General features: G+C 42.0%; 1 protein-coding gene across 7 annotated transcripts in view; it reads left to right on the forward strand.

The window, feature by feature from the left end:
* The window catches only part of LOC118373562 (phosphatidate phosphatase LPIN2-like), a 38,706-nt gene extending 20,293 nt beyond the window's left edge, over nucleotides 1-18,413 (forward strand). For 6 of the 7 annotated variants that reach the window (XM_035759757.2, XM_035759742.2, XM_035759771.2 and 3 more), the window contains exons 2-20: nucleotides 468-668; nucleotides 5,067-5,162; nucleotides 5,373-5,686; nucleotides 5,889-6,005; nucleotides 6,529-6,661; nucleotides 6,754-7,258; nucleotides 8,699-8,801; nucleotides 8,996-9,183; nucleotides 9,485-9,578; nucleotides 12,161-12,230; nucleotides 12,317-12,400; nucleotides 13,055-13,143; nucleotides 13,611-13,758; nucleotides 14,016-14,164; nucleotides 15,389-15,475; nucleotides 15,812-15,964; nucleotides 16,200-16,314; nucleotides 16,409-16,512; nucleotides 16,831-18,413. In XM_035759757.2, the coding sequence (XP_035615650.1) occupies nucleotides 477-668; nucleotides 5,067-5,162; nucleotides 5,373-5,686; nucleotides 5,889-6,005; nucleotides 6,529-6,661; nucleotides 6,754-7,258; nucleotides 8,699-8,801; nucleotides 8,996-9,183; nucleotides 9,485-9,578; nucleotides 12,161-12,230; nucleotides 12,317-12,400; nucleotides 13,055-13,143; nucleotides 13,611-13,758; nucleotides 14,016-14,164; nucleotides 15,389-15,475; nucleotides 15,812-15,964; nucleotides 16,200-16,314; nucleotides 16,409-16,512; nucleotides 16,831-16,975 (2,886 nt within the window). In that variant the 5' untranslated portion in view covers nucleotides 468-476 and the 3' untranslated portion in view covers nucleotides 16,976-18,413. Of the gene's footprint in view, nucleotides 1-467; nucleotides 669-5,066; nucleotides 5,163-5,372; nucleotides 5,687-5,888; nucleotides 6,006-6,528; nucleotides 6,662-6,753; nucleotides 7,259-8,698; nucleotides 8,802-8,995; nucleotides 9,184-9,484; nucleotides 9,579-12,160; nucleotides 12,231-12,316; nucleotides 12,401-13,054; nucleotides 13,144-13,610; nucleotides 13,759-14,015; nucleotides 14,165-15,388; nucleotides 15,476-15,811; nucleotides 15,965-16,199; nucleotides 16,315-16,408; nucleotides 16,517-16,830 lie in introns of those variants that run through there. The other variant, XM_035759749.1, reaches the window with a different exon arrangement.
* The last annotated feature ends 283 nt before the right edge of the window (nucleotides 18,414-18,696 follow it).

Below are 18,696 nucleotides of genomic sequence, written 5' to 3' on the forward strand. Positions count from 1 at the left end.
CATAAAATGTATGTATATAGTATGTAGTATGTATGCTGATCTATCCTCAAAAAAAAATATCACACAATGAAGTTATGAATCAATGAATGTGCACAAATTGGCGGGAGAAAGTAGTGCATTGTGCATCTAGGCGCATGGTCAATCCAACTCTGCATTGGCCATGCAGTGATATGGCCTCAGCAGAAGTCAGTGCAAGAATGGCCTCAACAGAAGTCAGGGCATTCATACAGTACTTCTTGCACTTCACGTAGTTGTGCTGAGCTGTTGTAAAGGTAGTGAGTTGATCTGTTGGAAAGGAAATGAGAAATACAGGTGTGCCACGTTTGTAGTGTCGTACCCAAGAAGACTCGATGCTGTAATCGCTGCCAAAGGTGCTTCAACAAAGTACTGAGTATAAAGGGTCTGAATACTTATGTAAATATGATATTTAAGTTTTACATTTGGTTTTGTGTGTGTGTTATCCACAGGTAGACACCATGAACTACGTGGGCCAGCTGGCAGGCCAGGTGTTGGTGACAGTGAAGGAGCTGTATAAGGGCATTAACCAGGCCACACTGTCAGGCTGCATCGACGTGGTGGTGGTCAGACAGCCTGACGGGACCTTCCACTGCTCCCCCTTCCATGTACGCTTCGGGAAACTGGGAGTGCTGCGCTCCAAGGAGAAAGTGGTGAGTTCAGGGGATATTTGGGAAAGAGAGGTCAGGGTTTTTTCTACATAGATTTTTTTTGTTGCTGTGTCCGAACATAAAAAGAAAATATATACATTATTTAGAAAATTATTTTCAGGATGTAAAAACAGGTGGGCCTCTAATATAGGATTTCTGAAAAACCTGGGAATTTTGGGAAAGTTAACGGAATTTTGTAACCCCAGTGAAAATTCCCAGAGCTAAACCCACCCATATTACATTTTTAGCAGAAGCTCTTATCCAGAGCAACTAGTGTCAAGTACCTTGCTCAAGTGCACATCGACAGAGTTTTCAGCTAGCCGGCTTGGGAATCCAAACCAGTGACCTTTCAGTTCCTGGTCCAACGCTTTTAACCGCTAGGCTACGTGCTGCCTGCCCAGAATCTTTCTTACACCTTCCTGCTATATTCCGCATCATCTCTGGCAGATGGAAGGATGCTGAAAAACTTTGTCTAGGTCTGTAATGGAACCCTGTCATTCTAAACTGCCATTTGTTTTTTTCGCTCTATCACATCCATTACTGACGTGTAATTAGGGGCCTTTCATGTTGCCGTGTGGAAGTGCTGCTGCCTGACACAGATCCAGGTATTAAGAAGTACTTCTGAGAGAGCAATTGAGAGTGAATGGAGGGAGGACGACCATCCCAGTTCATCATCCCCGAGACACTGGGGCTGCATCTCAAATGGCACCCGATTCCCTATTTAGTGCACTGCTTTTAACTAGGGATCTGGTCAAAAGTAGTGAACTAAATAGGTAATAGGGTGTCATTTGGGACACAGACAGGAGGAGTACCACCCCTACTGTGCCCCTACTGCTACCGCTCGCCTCAGTCACTATGGCAACACAGTTTTAGATATTCCTCTGCATAGCGGAGGAGAGATGGCCTTGATACAGTACAGAGAGGAATGTAAAGTAACAGTGTGGGAGGATTGACCCAGCATCAGGCAATGGATTTGGTGATGATGCTATCTTTTATAGGATCCTTTGAAAATTCATATAGATACTTCACTGGTTGTATTATTGATGGACATATATGTTTTTTTTAGCCTTTAGATAAAACATTTAACATTTTATTCCTTTACTGAAACAGACCATTATCCCTCTGTCTGTGTCCCAAGTGGCATCCTATTTCCTACATAGTGCATTTCTTTTGAACAGAGACCTATGGGGGCGTCCACACAGGCAGCCCAATTATGATGTTTTTTCCCACTAATTGTCTTTTGACCAATCACATCAGTTCTTTTCACATCAGATGTTTTTCAGAAAAATAATCTGAATCGGGCTGCCTGTGTAAACGCAGCCTAAGACTGCAAGCAGGTAATCATCTGGCCCAGTTTGCTTTCATTAACCATATCATGGTGTTAGTCTACATACAGCACATTGTTGTTTTGTGCATGCAAGCACACAATAATAAGTATGTTGAATATTTACAGTGATCTTGCTGAAGCAAGCACACTAATACAGTACCAGTCAAAAGTTTGCACACACCTACTCATTCAAAGGTTTTTCTTATTTTTACTATTTTCCACATTGTAGAATAATAGTGAAGACATCAAAACTATGAAATAACACATATGGAATCATGTAGTAACCAAAAGAGTGTTAAACAAATCAAAATATATTTTAGACTTTAGATTCTTCAAAGTAGCCACCCTTTCCCTTCATGACAGCTGTGCACAGTCTTGGCATTCTCTCAACCAGCTTAATGAGGAATGCTTTTTCAACAGTCTTGAAGGAGTTCCCACATATGCTGAGCACTTGTTGGCTGCTTTTCCTTCACCCTGCAGTCCAACTTATCCCAAACCATCTAATTTGGGTTGAGGTAGGGTGATTGTGGAGGCCAGGTCATCTGATGCAGCACTCCATCACTCTCCTTGGTCAAATAGCCCTTACACAGCCTGGAGGTGTGTTTTGGGTCATTATCCTGTTGGAAAACAAATGATGGTCCCACTAAATGCAAACCAGATTGGATGGCGTATCGCTGCAGAATTCTGTGGTTGGTTAAGTGTTAAGGATGGTTAAGTGTGCCTTGCATTCTAAGTAAATCACTGACAGTGTCACCAGCAAAGCACCATCACACCTCCTTCAAGGTAGGAACCACACATGCGGAGATCATCCGTTCACATCTACATCTCACAAAGACACGGCAGTTGGAACTAAAAATCTCAAATTTGGACTCTCAGACCAAAGGACAGATTTCTATTGGTCTAATGTCCATTGCTTGTGTTTCTTGGCCCAAGCAATTCTCTTGTTATTGGTGTCCTTTAGCAGTGGTTTCTTTGCAGCAATTCTACCATGAAGGCCTGATTCACGCAGTCTCCTCTGAACAGTTGATGTTGAGATGTGTCTGTTACTTGAACTCTGTGAAGCATTTATTTGGGCTGCAATCTGAGGTGCATTTATGAGAGCGGTCCTCATAAGAGCCAGTTTCATCATAGCGCTTGATGGTTTTTGCGACTGCACTTGAAGAAACTTTAAATGTTCTTCAAATTTTCCTTTAAGACATGACTGACCTTCATGTCTTAAAGTAATGATGGACTCATTTTTCTTAGCCCTATTTGTTTTTAGACATCTCAAATAAGCAATCTTCTGTATACCATCCCTACCGTGTCACAACACAACTGATTGGCGCATTAAGAAGGAAAGAAATTCCGCAAATGAACTTTTAACAAGGCACACCATAGCCCTCTGTTGTTAATTGAAATGCATTCCAGGTGACTACCTCATGAAGCTGGTTAAGAGAATGCCACGTGTGTGCAAATCTGTCATCAAGAAAAGGGTGGCTACTTTGAAGAATCTCAAATATAAAATATATTTTTACTACATGATTCCATGTGTTATTTCATATTTTTGAAGTCTTAACTATTATTCTACAATGTAGAAATTAGTTACACCTACTCATTCAAGGGTTTTTATTTATTTGTGTCTAAACTTTTGACTGGTACTGAACATTGTGAGTGAACTGTTTATACACTGAACAAAAATATAAACGCAACATGTAAAGTTTTGGTCCCATGTTTCATGAGCTGAAATAAAACACCCCAGAAATGTTCCGTATGCACAAAAAGTATATTTAACTTTGGTTTACATCCCTGTTTGTGAGCATTTCTCCTTTGCCAAGATAATTCATCCACCTGACAGGTGTGGCATATCAAGAAGCTGATTAAACAGCATGGTTATTACACAGGTGCACCTTGTGCTGGGGACAATAAAAGGCCACTCTAAAATGTGCAGTTTTGTCACACAACACAATGCCACAAATGTCTTAAGTTTTGAGGGAGTGTGCAATTGGCATGCTGACTGCAGGATTGTCCACCGGAGCTGTTGCTAGAGAATTGAGTATTCATTTCTCTACCACATCATTTTGGAGAATTTGACAGTGCGTCCAACTGGTCTCACAACCGCAGACCACGTGTTTGGCGTTGTGTGGGTGAGCGGTTTTCTGATGTCAACATTGTGAACAGAGTGCCCCATGGTGGCGGTGGGGGTTATGGTATGGGTAGCCATAAGCTACAGACAGCAAACACAATTGTATTTTATTAATGGAAAATTGAATGCCCAGAAATACTGTGACGAGATCCTGAGGCCCATTGTCATGCCATTCATCCGCCGCCATCACCTCATGTTTCAAATCAAATGTTATTTGTCACATGTGCCGAATACAATACCGCAAAATGCTTACTTTTACAAGCCCTTAACCAACAATGCAGTTCAAGAAATAGATTTAAAAAACATTTACTAAATCAAGTCAAAAAAATTGAATCAATCAAAAAGTAATACAATAAATGTACATAACAATAGGAGGCTATATACAGGCGATACCTGTACTGAGTCAATGTGCGGGGCTACAGGTTAGTCAAGGCAATTTGTAAAGTGACTATGCATAGATAGTAAACAGCAAGTAGCAGCAGTGTAGTTCAGCATGATAATGCACAGCCCCATGTCGCAAGGATCTATACACAATTCCTGGAAGCTGAAAATGTACCAGATCTTCCATGGCCTGCATACTCACCAGACATGTCACCCGTTGAGCACGTTTGGGATGCTTTGGATCGCCATGTACGACAGTGTGTTCCAGTTTCACAGCACTGAAGAGGAGTGGGACAACATTCCACAGACCACAATCAACAGCCTGATCAGATGTGTCACGCTGCATGAGGCTAATGGTGGTCACACCAGATTAATTTGTTTCAATTTACTGATTTCCTTATATGAACTCTCAACTCAGTAAAATCTTTGAAATTGAGTGGAGAGGGGGAGTGCCCCCCCACCCGTAGACAAAACTGATCCTAAATCAGCACTCCTAGTCTGAGACACTTGATACATATGGCCCCAGAGTTCCTCCATAAATGGATGCCTGACCTGTCCTTTCCCTCTGCAGATTGACATTGAGATCAATGGAGAACCAGTGGAGTTGCACATGAAGCTGGGGGACAACGGAGAGGCCTTCTTTGTTCAGGAAACCGAGCAGCATAATGTGAGATTTTGTTTATTGGTTTCATGACAACCACTGTTGACACAGCTTATTACTGACTGTGAATGTGTCCCAAATGGCTCCCTATTGCCTAAAACGTGCACTTCTTTTGAGCAAAAGTAGTGCACCATGTAGGGGATAGGGTGCCATTGGGGACGTAGTCTATAACGTGATCTTGTTGTGACTCGTCGTCTCTTTGTCACCCCGACCCAGGAGATAATCCCTGCCCACCTTGTGACGTCGCCCATCCCCACAGAGGAGGCTCTGGGGAGGGGTAGAGAGTCCAGAGCTGGGGAGTCGGGCCTGGAGGGTGGGCTGCAGCCGCTCCAGGGGGACTCACAAAACCCAGCCTCCTCCTCCACCCCCCTCCTTCCCCCTAGCACCACAGCAGGGAAGAAGAAAAAGAGACGTAGAAAGAAGCACAAAGCAGACCCCCGGAAGGAGGAGCAACAGGCCTCCGCTGCTGGTGGTGAGGAGGTCTGTGAACTGAGCTCAGACGAGGAGCACGGTACACAAAACAACGGCAGGTAAATGGGCAGAGGAGTAGGGTGAAGTTGCCCCTAGATGCTGACCCCCCCAGCTAATGGGACAGACAGAGGGGGCTAACAGGAGCTCAATGACTCCATAGGTACACTCAGGTTGGGTCTGGGTGGGTCTGTTCAGCACAGTGTGTGTAGAGGATAGGGAGTGTTAACACTGGTCAATGGGGGATATTCTTCATTCCCTCAGGGCCCCCTTGTTCTCTACAGTGAAGGACACAGTGGAACACAGGCAGCACCCCAACCTCCACTCCTTGGACAGCTACCCCTTCTCTGATGGAGACTGGTCTCCCGGCGACAGCCACAGGTATGACCCCCTCATTCAGTCGCTCAGTCAATAACTTCCTATTCAAATATTTACACAGATCATGCAAACAGTCAGGATCATTAGGAAGATTTTTTTATTTCCTTAGGACTGAACAAAAAAGAAAACTTAGTTAATCTAGCACACCTGATTCTAATAATTAGCTGTTTAATAAGCTGAATCGGGTTAGTTACAACTAGGGTTCGATTGAAAACTTACAGGAGGGTAGTTCTCCAGGAACACGGTTGGAGTGCACTGATCTAAAGCATGTTATAGAGCAGTACACTGGACAGCCGTTAATGAGCCTTTTATTTTGAAGGTTATGTCCCTGACGTCGGCTCAAGCTTCAGTTATCTTAAAAGGCGCAAAGTCAGATCTCCAGTGTATTGCTCTATAACACGCCTTGGATTGAATCTCATTTTAGGTAGATATTAATTAAAATGGTAGCAGAACATTGATTGAATAGCCCTGTGGAGCTGTGAGTACATGTTGTGTATGTGTTGTGCTGTTTTCTCGATTGTAACAGATCCCCAAGATCCCTGTCAGAGCCTATGTCTCCAAAGAGCGACTCAGAGTTGATGGTGAAGTTATCAGAGAGCATGCTCAGAGCAGAGTCACACATGCAGTGGTCCTGGGGTGAGTTCCCAGAATCCACCAGGGTAAGACCTAGATCTTGTGTTTCAAATGGCACCACATTCCCTATATAGAGATGGAAATATGCCAAACTGATTTCATATTGACTCTTGTCCAGGTCAGTAAGAAAGAACCTTCGGAGCTGCCTAAGACGATGACTATCACCCCGTCAGAGAGCACACACTTCAGGGTCATCCTCAGCTCAGAGGCCATGGAGGTGGAGGCTGGGGGCCTGCACACCTCTCTGGACCCAGTGTGTGGACCTGCCATCGTCAAACCAGAGCCCCGGACCCCCAAACAAAATACCCTCCTCAGCTCAAAACACCACCCACCCGACCCTCTATCTGAACCCCATCATCCCCCCAAACCTATTCATGACCATTGCCCACCCCAACCTGAACCGTGTCCCCTCAAACCAGAACCAGGTGTTCTAACGTCGGAGCCCAGTCCAGACCTCTGTATCCCGTCCAAGCCTGAACGGAGGGGCCCTTGGACTTCCACTCCTCCCAGTGTGCTTGATTCCAGCCAGAGGGACAGTGGCTCTACTGCCGGTGGGGCCAGTTGCATGGCCGGGGACCTGGGGTCCATCGGCTCCAAGACTGACTCCCCCTCCAAGAGGAGAGGTACTAATTGTGCTTTAAATAGCAACCAAAAGTATTTTAAAAAACAAATCGAAAGTATGCATAGACTGTTTATATAAATAGCTTATTGATCAAGTATAACACATGACTTAGGCCATTTATAAGGATTGATGGCATTCCATAGCCTTCTGTTGTTAATGACAGCTAGTATGAACAAATGCTTTACATTACTTTTATGTCCTCTATTTGATGTTTTATGTCCCTTATTTTAAGTACCTCATAGCTCTATCACTACAGAATGGTCTGATGGCAACATAAAGAAAATGGCTTGGTCATGAGTAAGGCCTCAGACACACCAATAGCGTGTGCTGGCCGGGTCATTCCTACCAGACCTCATAACATTTGGGGGGGAAAGTATATCAGAAAATATATAATATATCAGAAAAAAGTTTGGCTTTCAGAAAACATTTTGGGGCAACATATTTTAGGTGCATTTTCCAACCTGTAAGGTACATAATACATAATGCATAATCCTAACAGGGTAGAGCATAAACCTAAATTAGCCATAGCTCTGCGAGTGATCAAGATTGAGCTACCATAATGGTGAGCAGGATTTCAACATCTCTATCAAACATATATTTTTTTAAATATATACATTTTGTTCATTTTCTCTATAATTTTGCCTGACAGGGTGAACATTTACGAGTGGGACATAGACTTAACAACATGAAACATGGATAAATGGATAAAACTGAGTGCTTGTATTTATTTAGCCTTTCACCATTGTTTTCCCACCTAAGAAATTATGACTCTTCCTGAATGTGATGTCATTTTAGGAAGGGGTTGTTTTCTTAAAGAAAAATTACAATAAACTAACAGGGTGGAAAGTGATATCAGGGACAAACAGAAAATCTAACATAAAATACAAACATCATGAAAAGAAAACATTGATGAGAGTGAATTTAACTAGGTCTATAAAACAGTGATGAAAGATTAAGTATTTTATCATTTATAATTTTATGGCTTATATTTCTTGTGGAAGTTGATGAATAATAACCGGGAACATGGCAAAAACGACATTCACTGAAAAAAAAGTGTTATATTTTTATTTTGTTATTTTTAAGGTAAAGCCTTTTGGAATCCACATTTTACACTAAATAATAAATTATATTTCCTGGGGACAGAAAAGACACATAGTAGGAATGACCCAGCCGAGAGTACTTAGAACCTCTGAACAGAGTGCCTGCCTAAATGTGCACCAATTTTACATGTAGAATTGTGTGATAATGTCGTCAGTCAAAGCTCTACAGCTGGTGGTCCCTAAAACACAGCGTGCTGAATGATCAGCAGACAAAACATTTGATCCACATTCGGTGCTATGTGCGCGAGCCTTAAGGGTTCAGACAGTGTTATTGACTACACCTGGAATTGGGCTGTGAATGGTTTAAGTGAATTCTGATTATTCGTCTGTGTGTGACGAAGGTGTGAGGAAGAGGAGTCAGCACCAGGGGCCTGAGGATATCTACCTGGACGACCTGAACGCTATGGAGCCTGACGTCGTCGCGCGCTACTTAGCTCCCAAGAGGTACCTCATGCCTTTCATCCCATGTATTGAGGCCCTATTTCCTTTATAGGCACCGTATTCCCTTTATAAAGCACTACTTTTGACCAGGGCCCATAGAGTTGTGTTGCAGTGACTGACCAGTCTGTGGTTGTCTGTGGTTGTGTGTGGTTGTGTGTGGTTGTGTGTGGTTGTGTGTGTGTGTGTGTGTGTTGCAGTGAGTCCGAGACCATCCCTAAGCACTGGGTGGAGGTTGGCAGGTGCGATGGGTCCCAGTCTCCCCAGTCTGTGGGCAGTGCAGCGGCCGACAGCGGGACAGAGTGTCTGTCTGACTCGGCTGGGGATCTACCAGACATCACCCTGTCTCTCTGTGGAGGGGTCGGGGAGAACTCTGAAATCTCCAAAGGTAAGGTGTCCTACTGTATGTAAGTGTTATGTTATAGTGACTAGGGGTGTGCCCTAAATTGAACCCTATTTCCTATATAGTGCACTACTTTTGACCAGGCACTGTAGGGAATAGGGTGCCTTTTGGGACACAACCTGGGGCTTCACTTTGATAAGTATGCAAATAACTAACTAGTACACTGTTACTCGCAATGCCACAAATAATAATGTGTTATATTATATTATATGACAATAGATATGCTATAATGATGAGCAGATTAGGATACCTTGAAGATGCAAATGCTATGATACTTTTATTGCAGAGAAATTCATGGAGCACATCATCACATATCATGAATTTGCTGAAAATCCAGCAATCATTGACAATCCCAATTTGGTGGTTAGAATTTCAAACCGGTGAGTCGTTCAGCCGTCCTACTCTTACTAATTCATATTCCTGCATCATACTAATTCTTAGATTGACATTTTGAACAGAAGATCACAATTTGTAGATTTCCTTGAACTAATCACAATTATATTATTACACAGTTCCTTAAAGTATTCACACCCCTTGACTTTTTCCAAATTTAAGCCTGAATTTAAAATGGATTAAATTGAGATTTTGCATCACTCGCTAAAACAAAAAACTAATGTCAAAGTGGAATTATGTTTTTGCAAATTAATTCAAAATTAAAAACTGAAATGTCTAGCATATCAACCACTTTGTTATGGCAAGCCTAAATTAATTCAGGAGTAAAAATGTGCTTAACAAGTCACATAATCAAATCAAATGTATTTATATAGCCCTTCTTACATCAGCTGATATATCAAAGTGCTGTACAGAAACCCAGCCTAAAACCCCAAACAGCAAGCAATGCAGGTGTAGAAGCACGGTGGCTAGGAAAAACTCCCTAGAAAGGCTAAAACCTAGGAAGAAACCTAGAGAGGAACCAGGCTATGAGGGGTGGCCAGTCCTCTTCTGGCTGTGCCGGGTGGAGATTATAACAGAACATGGCCAAGATGTTCAAATGTTCATAAATGACCAGCATGGTCAAATAATAGTAATCACAGTGAACAGGTCAGGGTTCCATAGCCGCAGGCAGAACAGTTGAAACTAGAGCAGCAGCACGGCCAGGTGGACTGGGGACAACAAGTAGTCATCATGCCAGGTAGTCCTGAGGCATGGTCCTAGGGCTCAGGTCCTCCGAGAATAAGTTGCATGGACTCTCTCTGTGTGCAATAACATTGTTTAACATGATTTTTTAATGACTACCTTATCGCTGTACCCCACACATAAAATTATCTGTAAGGTCCCTCAGTCAAGCAGTGAATTTCAAACACAGATTCAAGCACAAAGACCAGGGAGGTTTTCCAATGCCTCACAAAGAAGGCCAATTATTGTTAGATGGGTAAAAATATAGAAAAGCAAACATTGAATATTCCTTTGAGCATGGCAAAGTTATTAATTACACTTTGGATATTGTATTAATACATACAAATGATTGTCATTTAGCAGACATACAAATGATTGTCATTTAGCAGATGCTCTTATCCAGAACGACTCACAGTAGTGAGTGCATACATTGTCATACTTCTTTTTACTGGCCCCATGTGGGAATTAAACCCACAACCCTGGCATTCTAAGCACCACGCTCTACCAACTGAGCCACAACCAGTCACTACAATACACCCAGTCACTACAAACATACAGCCATCCTTCCTAACTCAGTTGCCAGAGAGGAAGGACACCGCTGGGGAATTTCAACAGCAGGCCAATGGTGACTATAAAACAGTTACATAGTTTAATAGCAGTGATATGAGAGAACTGAGGAGCAACAACATTGTGGTTACTCTACAATAGTAACCTAATTAACAGAGTGAAAAGAAGGAAGCCTGTACAGAATAAAATATTCCAAAACATTCATCCTGTTTGCAATAAAGCACTAAAGTAAAACTGAAAAAAGATGTGGCAAAGAAATTAACTTTATGTCCTGAATACAAAGTGTTTGGGGCAAATCCAACACAACACATCACTGAGTACCATTCTTCATATTTTCAAGCATGGTAGTGGCTGCATCATGTTATGCGTATCGGCAAGGACTAGGGATTTTTTTTAGGATAAAAAGAAACAGATTAGTGCCAAGCACAGGCAAAATCCTCGAGGACAACCTGCTTCAGTCTGCTTTCCAACGGACACTAGGAGGGAAATTCACCATTCAACAGGACAATAACCTAAAACACAAGGCCAAATATACATTGGAGTTGCTTACTAAAACGACGTGTAATGTTTCTGACTGGCCTACTTACAGTTTTGACTTAAATCAGCTTGACAATATATGGCAAGACTTGAAAATCACAGTCTAGCAATGATCAACAACCAACTTGACAGAGCTTGAAGAATCTTTCAAAGAATGTGTAAGTATTGTACAATCCAGATGTGCTTGGACTTACTCAGAAAGACTCACAGCTATAATTGCTGCCAAAAGTGATTTTAACATGTATTGACTCAGGGGTGTGAATACTTATGTAAATGTGATATTTCTGTATCTCATTTTCAATACATTTAAAAAAAAATCTAAAAACAGTTTTCCGCCTCTCGAGTGACGCAGTCGTTTCCTCTGACACATTGGCGCCGCTGGCTTCCGGGTTAAGCGAGCAATGTGTCAAGAAGCAGTGCTTCTTGGCAGAGTCGTGTTTCGGAGGACGCATGGCTCTCGACCTTCGCCTCTCCCGAGTCTGTACAGGAGTTCCAGCGTTGGGACAAGACTGTAACTACCAATTGGATATCACTAAAATCTTGACAAAATTTAGTTAAACATTTGAAAAAATCCACTTTGTCATAGGGTATTGTGTGTAGATTAATGAGAATTCAGGCTGTAACACAGCTAAATGTGGAATTAGTCAAGGGATATGAATACTTTCTGAAGGCACTATATATATATATATATATATATATATATATATATATATATATTATTTTTTTATTATTATTTTTACAGATATTACAACTGGACATTGGCAGCTCCATTGATACTAAGTATGCAAGCTTTCCAGAAGAACCTGCCCAAGGTAGATCACATGTTATGCATTATGAATGTATGTTAGAACTTCAACATTCTGTGCATGTACTCATAAATACTTCATGTGTATCTAAGGCCACAGAGGAGGCATGGGTGAAAGAGAAGATGCCTAAGAAGTCTGGCCGCTGGTGGTTCTGGAGGAAAAGCAGCGTCAAACAGGTACCCTATTCCTTATACAGTGTAATACTTAGGTCCAATAAGGCTGTGCACAAAAGTAGTGCACTATATAGGGCTCTCAAACTCAACTCCGGACCTCGAAGCCAGTTATACTGTGTTTTTTCATTGTTCCCCTCCAATCAGGGACTGATTTAGACCTAGGACACCAGGTGGCTACAATTAATTATCAGGTACCCCTGATATAGGGAATAGGGTGCCATTTGGGACAACGGGGTGTTTTTGGGACAACGGGGTGTTTTTGCAGTACGCTTTAGGTCCACTGGTATTGATACTCTGTAGTACCCGTAATGAAATCAACCCTAGCTGAACTGCTTTCCTTATACTGTCATTTGTCACCTTAAACAGATGGTCCATGATTTTCACCATCTCATGACTCATTTTTTTGTGTGGGCAGAAAATAGTTCCCATGTGAATCCCATTGGATTTGCATTTCCATTGTAAATTAGCCTAAGCAAATCAGAGTGAGGAGAACCATGTGCTAATTGTACTGCATAATCTTAGGAATAATTTTTTCATTTAATAAATGGCCAGTAATTCCACTATTAATCAAGGAAAAACACTAGGCCAGATACAGTCTGTGTTGACATGATGACGTTTCATTAACGGGTGATTAATGTTGTCTGCTCCGCTCTCCAGTCTTCAGAGGCCAAGATGGACAGACATGAGTCCCAACACGGAGAGACTGAGAGCCCTGTCCTCGATCAACAGATTCCAGCAGTGCCACAGTGAGTCAGCTTAGCACCACCCTGTCTGTCCCCCACCACCCCTCCCTGGCGTTGTTTCACAAGGGGAAGCCCAATTATTCGCACAGTGATGTCCACCCGCCTCACCCATATTCATCGTTACACCAACCAATGGGAAACTAGATTAGCCCTGGAAAAACAGTGATTCATAGGAAATGCCCCTGAGAACATGCATGAGGGACCCTGTTTGGGAGTCTCATCTGTGTTTTGTCTTTCTGTAGTAAATGAAGCTTGGAGACAATTCAGTGTTGGGATACTGCCCTCTAGCGGCAGCATATACAAATGCTGGATGTTCATTTTAATAACTGATGTCTAGAGAAGCGTCATTCCTCTCGTTATATTTTCAGAGTAACTACTCACTCCCTTAATCTTTACTCACATTAGTTTAATCTTATACTGTTTTTAGGAAGTCTGATGTTGACCTGAGGTTGTTGTTATTTGACATGCAGGCAGAAAGCAGTAGACGACTCCTCCAGCGATGAAGAATCGAAGGAGCTCAACACAGTGGCACCTACTGAGCACATGCACACAGAGCTACCTCCACCAACTGGCTCGCACTCCTACATGAAGTCTCTCCGCCTCTCGTCTGACCAGATAGTAAAGAGCTTCTAACTTATAAAGTGATATTATTGAAATCCTATAAAGTGATATTGGCACATAGAGTTGGATAGAGGGCACATCTTTGCATCCTTACCCTCATAGCTTCTGTGACAAAATGGGAAGCGCAATTGAGGGCTATTGAGGGCAAGTGCACCCCCTGTTCTACTGTTAGCACCTGTCAGTGCCCAGAAGAGATTTTGGAAATCACTTCATGTCACTCTCTCAGGCACCAGTTTATTTGTGTCTTCTCATAGGTCAGTCTGAAGCTGAGGGAGGGGCCTAATGACGTCACTTTCAGCATCACCACCCAGTACCAGGGGACGTGTCGCTGCGAGGGCACCATCTACCTGTGGAACTGGGATGACAAAGTCATCATCTCTGACATCGACGGCACCATCACCAAGTAAAGTGGCCTTCAATTCTGTTTAATTACATTACCCAGTTAGTCCCCTCAGTCTTAACTCCTAGGTTGCATCCCAAAAGTCAACCTTTTGGACCAGAACCCATATAGGGAATAGGATGCCATTTGGGATGCAGTCAGATTCTTAGGAGACTCAACATCTGATATGGGATTAAGATCCTCTCCTGATCTTTTAATTTCTCATCTTCTGTTCGATGTTAGAGGTCTGTCTGATAATCAGATAATGGTCTTCTGTCCAAACACACGATTACACATAATTACACTTAAAGGTGAAATCTGGAATTCAAACAAATCAGTTCTTCAAGAATCAAGTATAAAAATGGATGTATCAATCCCACACTCTTAAATGTAAAGGTACAAGTTGGAACCAAATAGGGTTCTTGAGAGCGATGCCATAGGGGAACCATTTTAGGGCACCAGTTTATTTGTGTCTTCTCATAGGTCAAATTAAAGCTAACAGTATGCACTTTAACTCTATAGTCATTGCATGATTCAAAACGTTTGGAGTATAGAGCCAAAAGAAGAAACTGTCCTAACAATTACGAAGGACTCTGTAAAAATTCCTTGAATTTTCTTTCGCGGTTGACTTTTCATTATCTGAATAGACACTTGTGGTTTCTAGCTAACGTTACATCAATCAAAGCAGTGGAGCGTGTAGTGAAGCAAAACTTTAGTGGTCAAAACCATTCATCTTTGGGTGACTGGGGGGGGAGCGAGTTTCACGCAACCATTTATAAACTGGTAATTAAAAAAATATATATATATATTACAGACTAGCTAAAAAGAATAAGTAAAAATTGACAAATTATCTAATGCAACCCCCTATTTTTATTTGCTCCATGGCTCTGTGGACCCACGGCTGTTTGGCTCATCTCAGTCATAAAGAGGAATAACTTTGCCGCTGTTTCTGATTAATAAACAATGCCATGCTGGTGGGTGGTAACATTCAAATAAAACCCAGCCCTGAAATAATTTATGTCATATCATAGGAAAAGACGCCACATTCACACAGATTTGCACGAAGTGGGGAGGTTGGATTTGTCACTTCAAGCCCAGATATATCATACTTTGACTAAAATGATGACCTATTGACTTAAATCTGTATGCAACATCATGGGAAAGCTCTGGCCATCGTCTTTCAGCTACAAAAAGTGGATTTCTACTGGTGTGGGTTTTTATGTCTCACCAAATGCTCCTTTTTCTTAGGTCTGACGTGTTTGGACAAATTCTCCCTCAGCTCGGGAAAGACTGGACTCATCAAGGCATTGCTAAGTTGTACCACTCGGTGCATGAGTAAGTAAGCCCTATAGCCCAGGGCCTGCGTATGTATCAAGCGTCTCAGAGTAAGAGTGCTGATCGAGGATTAGGTTCCCCCTGGCCATGTTATCTTATTCATTGCGACCTAAAATGCTAAACGGATCCTTGTCAGCACTCCTATTTAAGTTGCTTGATACATATGGCCTTAGAACTACCATTTATCACATCCACCACTTAGTCAATGCATGACTAATCACATTCCTGTTTCACATGAAGAAAAAAAATGCATTTCCAGAAGTAAAAAAAAATTTGAGAGCGTGGATAGGAGACGGATCTAATGTTGCAGTTATACTTCAATGTGCATTTCTTCAGGAATGGCTACAAATTCCTGTACTGTTCGGCGCGGGCAATCGGCATGGCGGACATGACCAGAGGGTACTTGTACTGGGTGAACGACCGGGGAACCATCTTGCCTCGAGGACCCCTCATGCTGTCCCCTAGCAGCCTCTTTTCTGCATTTCACAGGTACAACTCACCCTTAACTTCTCAGTTGGTTCAGTCTGCTTGGATTTGTAATAGCATTGTAATATAGTTAGATTGCAATGCATTTTCTTTCCTCTTCTCCGCCTTTCAGAGTTAAAACTGATCGTTCAGTTCCTATCTGGTACAGTCTGCTTGGAATAGTAATAACAGTAGTAATAATAGTAATATAGTTACATTTCAAGGCTTTTTGATTCCTTTCTACTTAACCTTTTATCAGGGAGGTGATTGAAAAGAAGCCAGAGAAGTTCAAGATTGAATGCCTAACAGACATCAAGAACCTCTTCTACCCAAACACACATCCCTTCTACGCAGCCTTTGGAAACAGAGCAAATGTAAGCTTTGTTTTACCTTCTCATTGTGTACTTATTTTGGAATAGATTCAGAATTATGGTGATTGTTAAGACTACTCCTCTGTTTTTGGCTCAGGATGTGTTTGCCTACAAGCAAGTGGGTGTACCAGTGTGTCGGATATTCACAGTCAACCCCAAAGGGGAGCTCATCCTAGAGCAATCGAAAGGCAATAAGACTTCGTAAGTAGCGACTTCACAGGATTGTAATCATAATGACTCTTTATCTCTCTGTATGTCAGGAGTGTGGGTTTCTTGGGGAGTATTTTGGCCGGATTCAATTGCCGACAAATGCACCTTTTTAAAGTCGTTCGTGGAGATCGTCTGATGTTCCCCGGAGATCACATTCACGGTAAAATGCTGTGGATGTAGGCTCAAGCGTATATGACCTTCAAAGTCTAGTGCAGTGCGCTTGTCGACAACGTGCCTTTTAATGAATCCTGACCTTGGTCAGTAAGTACAGTAACCGTTATCTAACCCCTTCCCTGTCTTTCACTGTAGCTACGGCCGACTGAGTGAACTGGTGGAGCACGTTTTCCCTTTATGCAGTAAGGAGCAGAGCGCCACCTTCAGTTTCCCAGAATTCAGTTCTTTCTGCTTCTGGAGACAGCCAATCGCTGAGGTCTGCCTTGAGGAGCTGCTCTGAAACAACCAATCGCTGATGTGCGTCTTGAGGAGCTGCTCTGATTTCTGATTGGACAGTTCCCACAGCTGTGGTATTATCAGGTATTAAGGCGATAACCAACAGACACTTCGGGTATGGTCGATGCACTTTGTGTATTTTGGACGGGAAAATAATAACTTGAAATCAACTGTATTTGTTGGAATCGATGTAAGCAATATTTTGTATTGCTTAATAATTGTATGGGTCTTCCCATGATGATTGCTTGTACTGCCTTAACTGATGACTATACTATGTGTCTACTGATGCTGAATTATATTCCATTGTTTAGTGCTCCACAGGTTTAATAGCGTTTCGTTGATATATCAGTAAGAACTGCGTCACATGATCGATTTAGGCATACTTTCCAATACAGACTGTACAGCCTTTTTACAGTACAAGGTGAAGAGAAAGAAGACAGGCGTAGTCGTAAGGTTAGTTATTTGGCTTGAGTGATAATGCACTCCCTATGTTGGGGTGTCCCGCTGTTTGGGAAGGCCTTACGTTATAGTGTATGCATGCTATTCTAATTTTGAACTAAGGGCTCTCTTCAAGCTGTATTGCGAAGGTTCAGCGTTATGGCGCGATTTGAAATTGAAAGGCAACCTTCCCGCATTAGCGGAGTCTGCATTCACGTTAAACGCCGCAAATGTCGGCCCAATTGGAAGTTACCTTTACATTTATTTTGCGGAATCTGTAACGCTTCAGCGATACAGATTGCGTCGATCGCTAATATGTTGCGCAGAGCTGCCAGTGGAACTGGCACTAGTCTTAGATACACGCATACTGTATGATAATAGATCGATTTAAGTGATCTGAGCAGGCGATGTTTTAGACATACATGCAGATGGCTGCAGTGAAGTTTAAGGCGATGGAAGGCCTTTCTAAAGTGTCGATGCTGCTGACACACAGGGCACACAACACTGGAGCCTTTGGATGGAGACAGACTAATATGCACTGAAAGCACAATTATATGTTTTAGCAGACGTTTTATGGGTTAACTTTGACAGTGTTTGTGTTATGAAATGAATGCTTCTTTATGGGATATATTTCTATTGTTATAACTTGGGTTTGTCTAGTATATTTTGAATTATTATACCATTGTATTTGATGACGTTCGGAGGTGTTGCAGAGTTCTTCAGTAACAAAGGCATTCTTTCTATGAAAGTGATATTTTGTGTGGAGAGTACACACATCTTAACACGCTGGTATTTGTTGTGTTTTTCAGTAATTGCTTTGATAGTTTTCAGTGTATCTATTAAGAGATTAATTTTACAGTTCACACACTCTCCAATCTTAAATGCCTTCACTGTTACTTGATTAAGTGTTATTTTTGAGTGTCACTATATACATTGAAGTGTATGTTTGGGATATGAATGTTTAGCCAAAAAAAAAAAAAGAAAAGATCAAATCTATGATTCCATGCAGATGTTTCCTATGCTTATTTCAGAAACTTGTTTTTGGGAAAGGAGGGTGTAACTTTTGGAACATCATGAACATCTTTTCACATGCCAACAATCTGTCTAAATGGAACTTACTGTTAAAAACAGTGTGATTTTTTTTGCTGAGACCTTAATATATTTTTTTATAGTGGAGTGTTGCGCCACACGTTGTTTTAGCACAAAACTATTTTCTCAAATACCTGCGATACCAATACAAATAAGTATAGTATATTACAGTGATACTTCCCCAGAGACAGATGAACT

Source organism: Oncorhynchus keta, chromosome 4 (genome assembly GCF_023373465.1).
Source record: "Oncorhynchus keta strain PuntledgeMale-10-30-2019 chromosome 4, Oket_V2, whole genome shotgun sequence".
Taxonomy (NCBI): domain Eukaryota; kingdom Metazoa; phylum Chordata; class Actinopteri; order Salmoniformes; family Salmonidae; genus Oncorhynchus; species Oncorhynchus keta.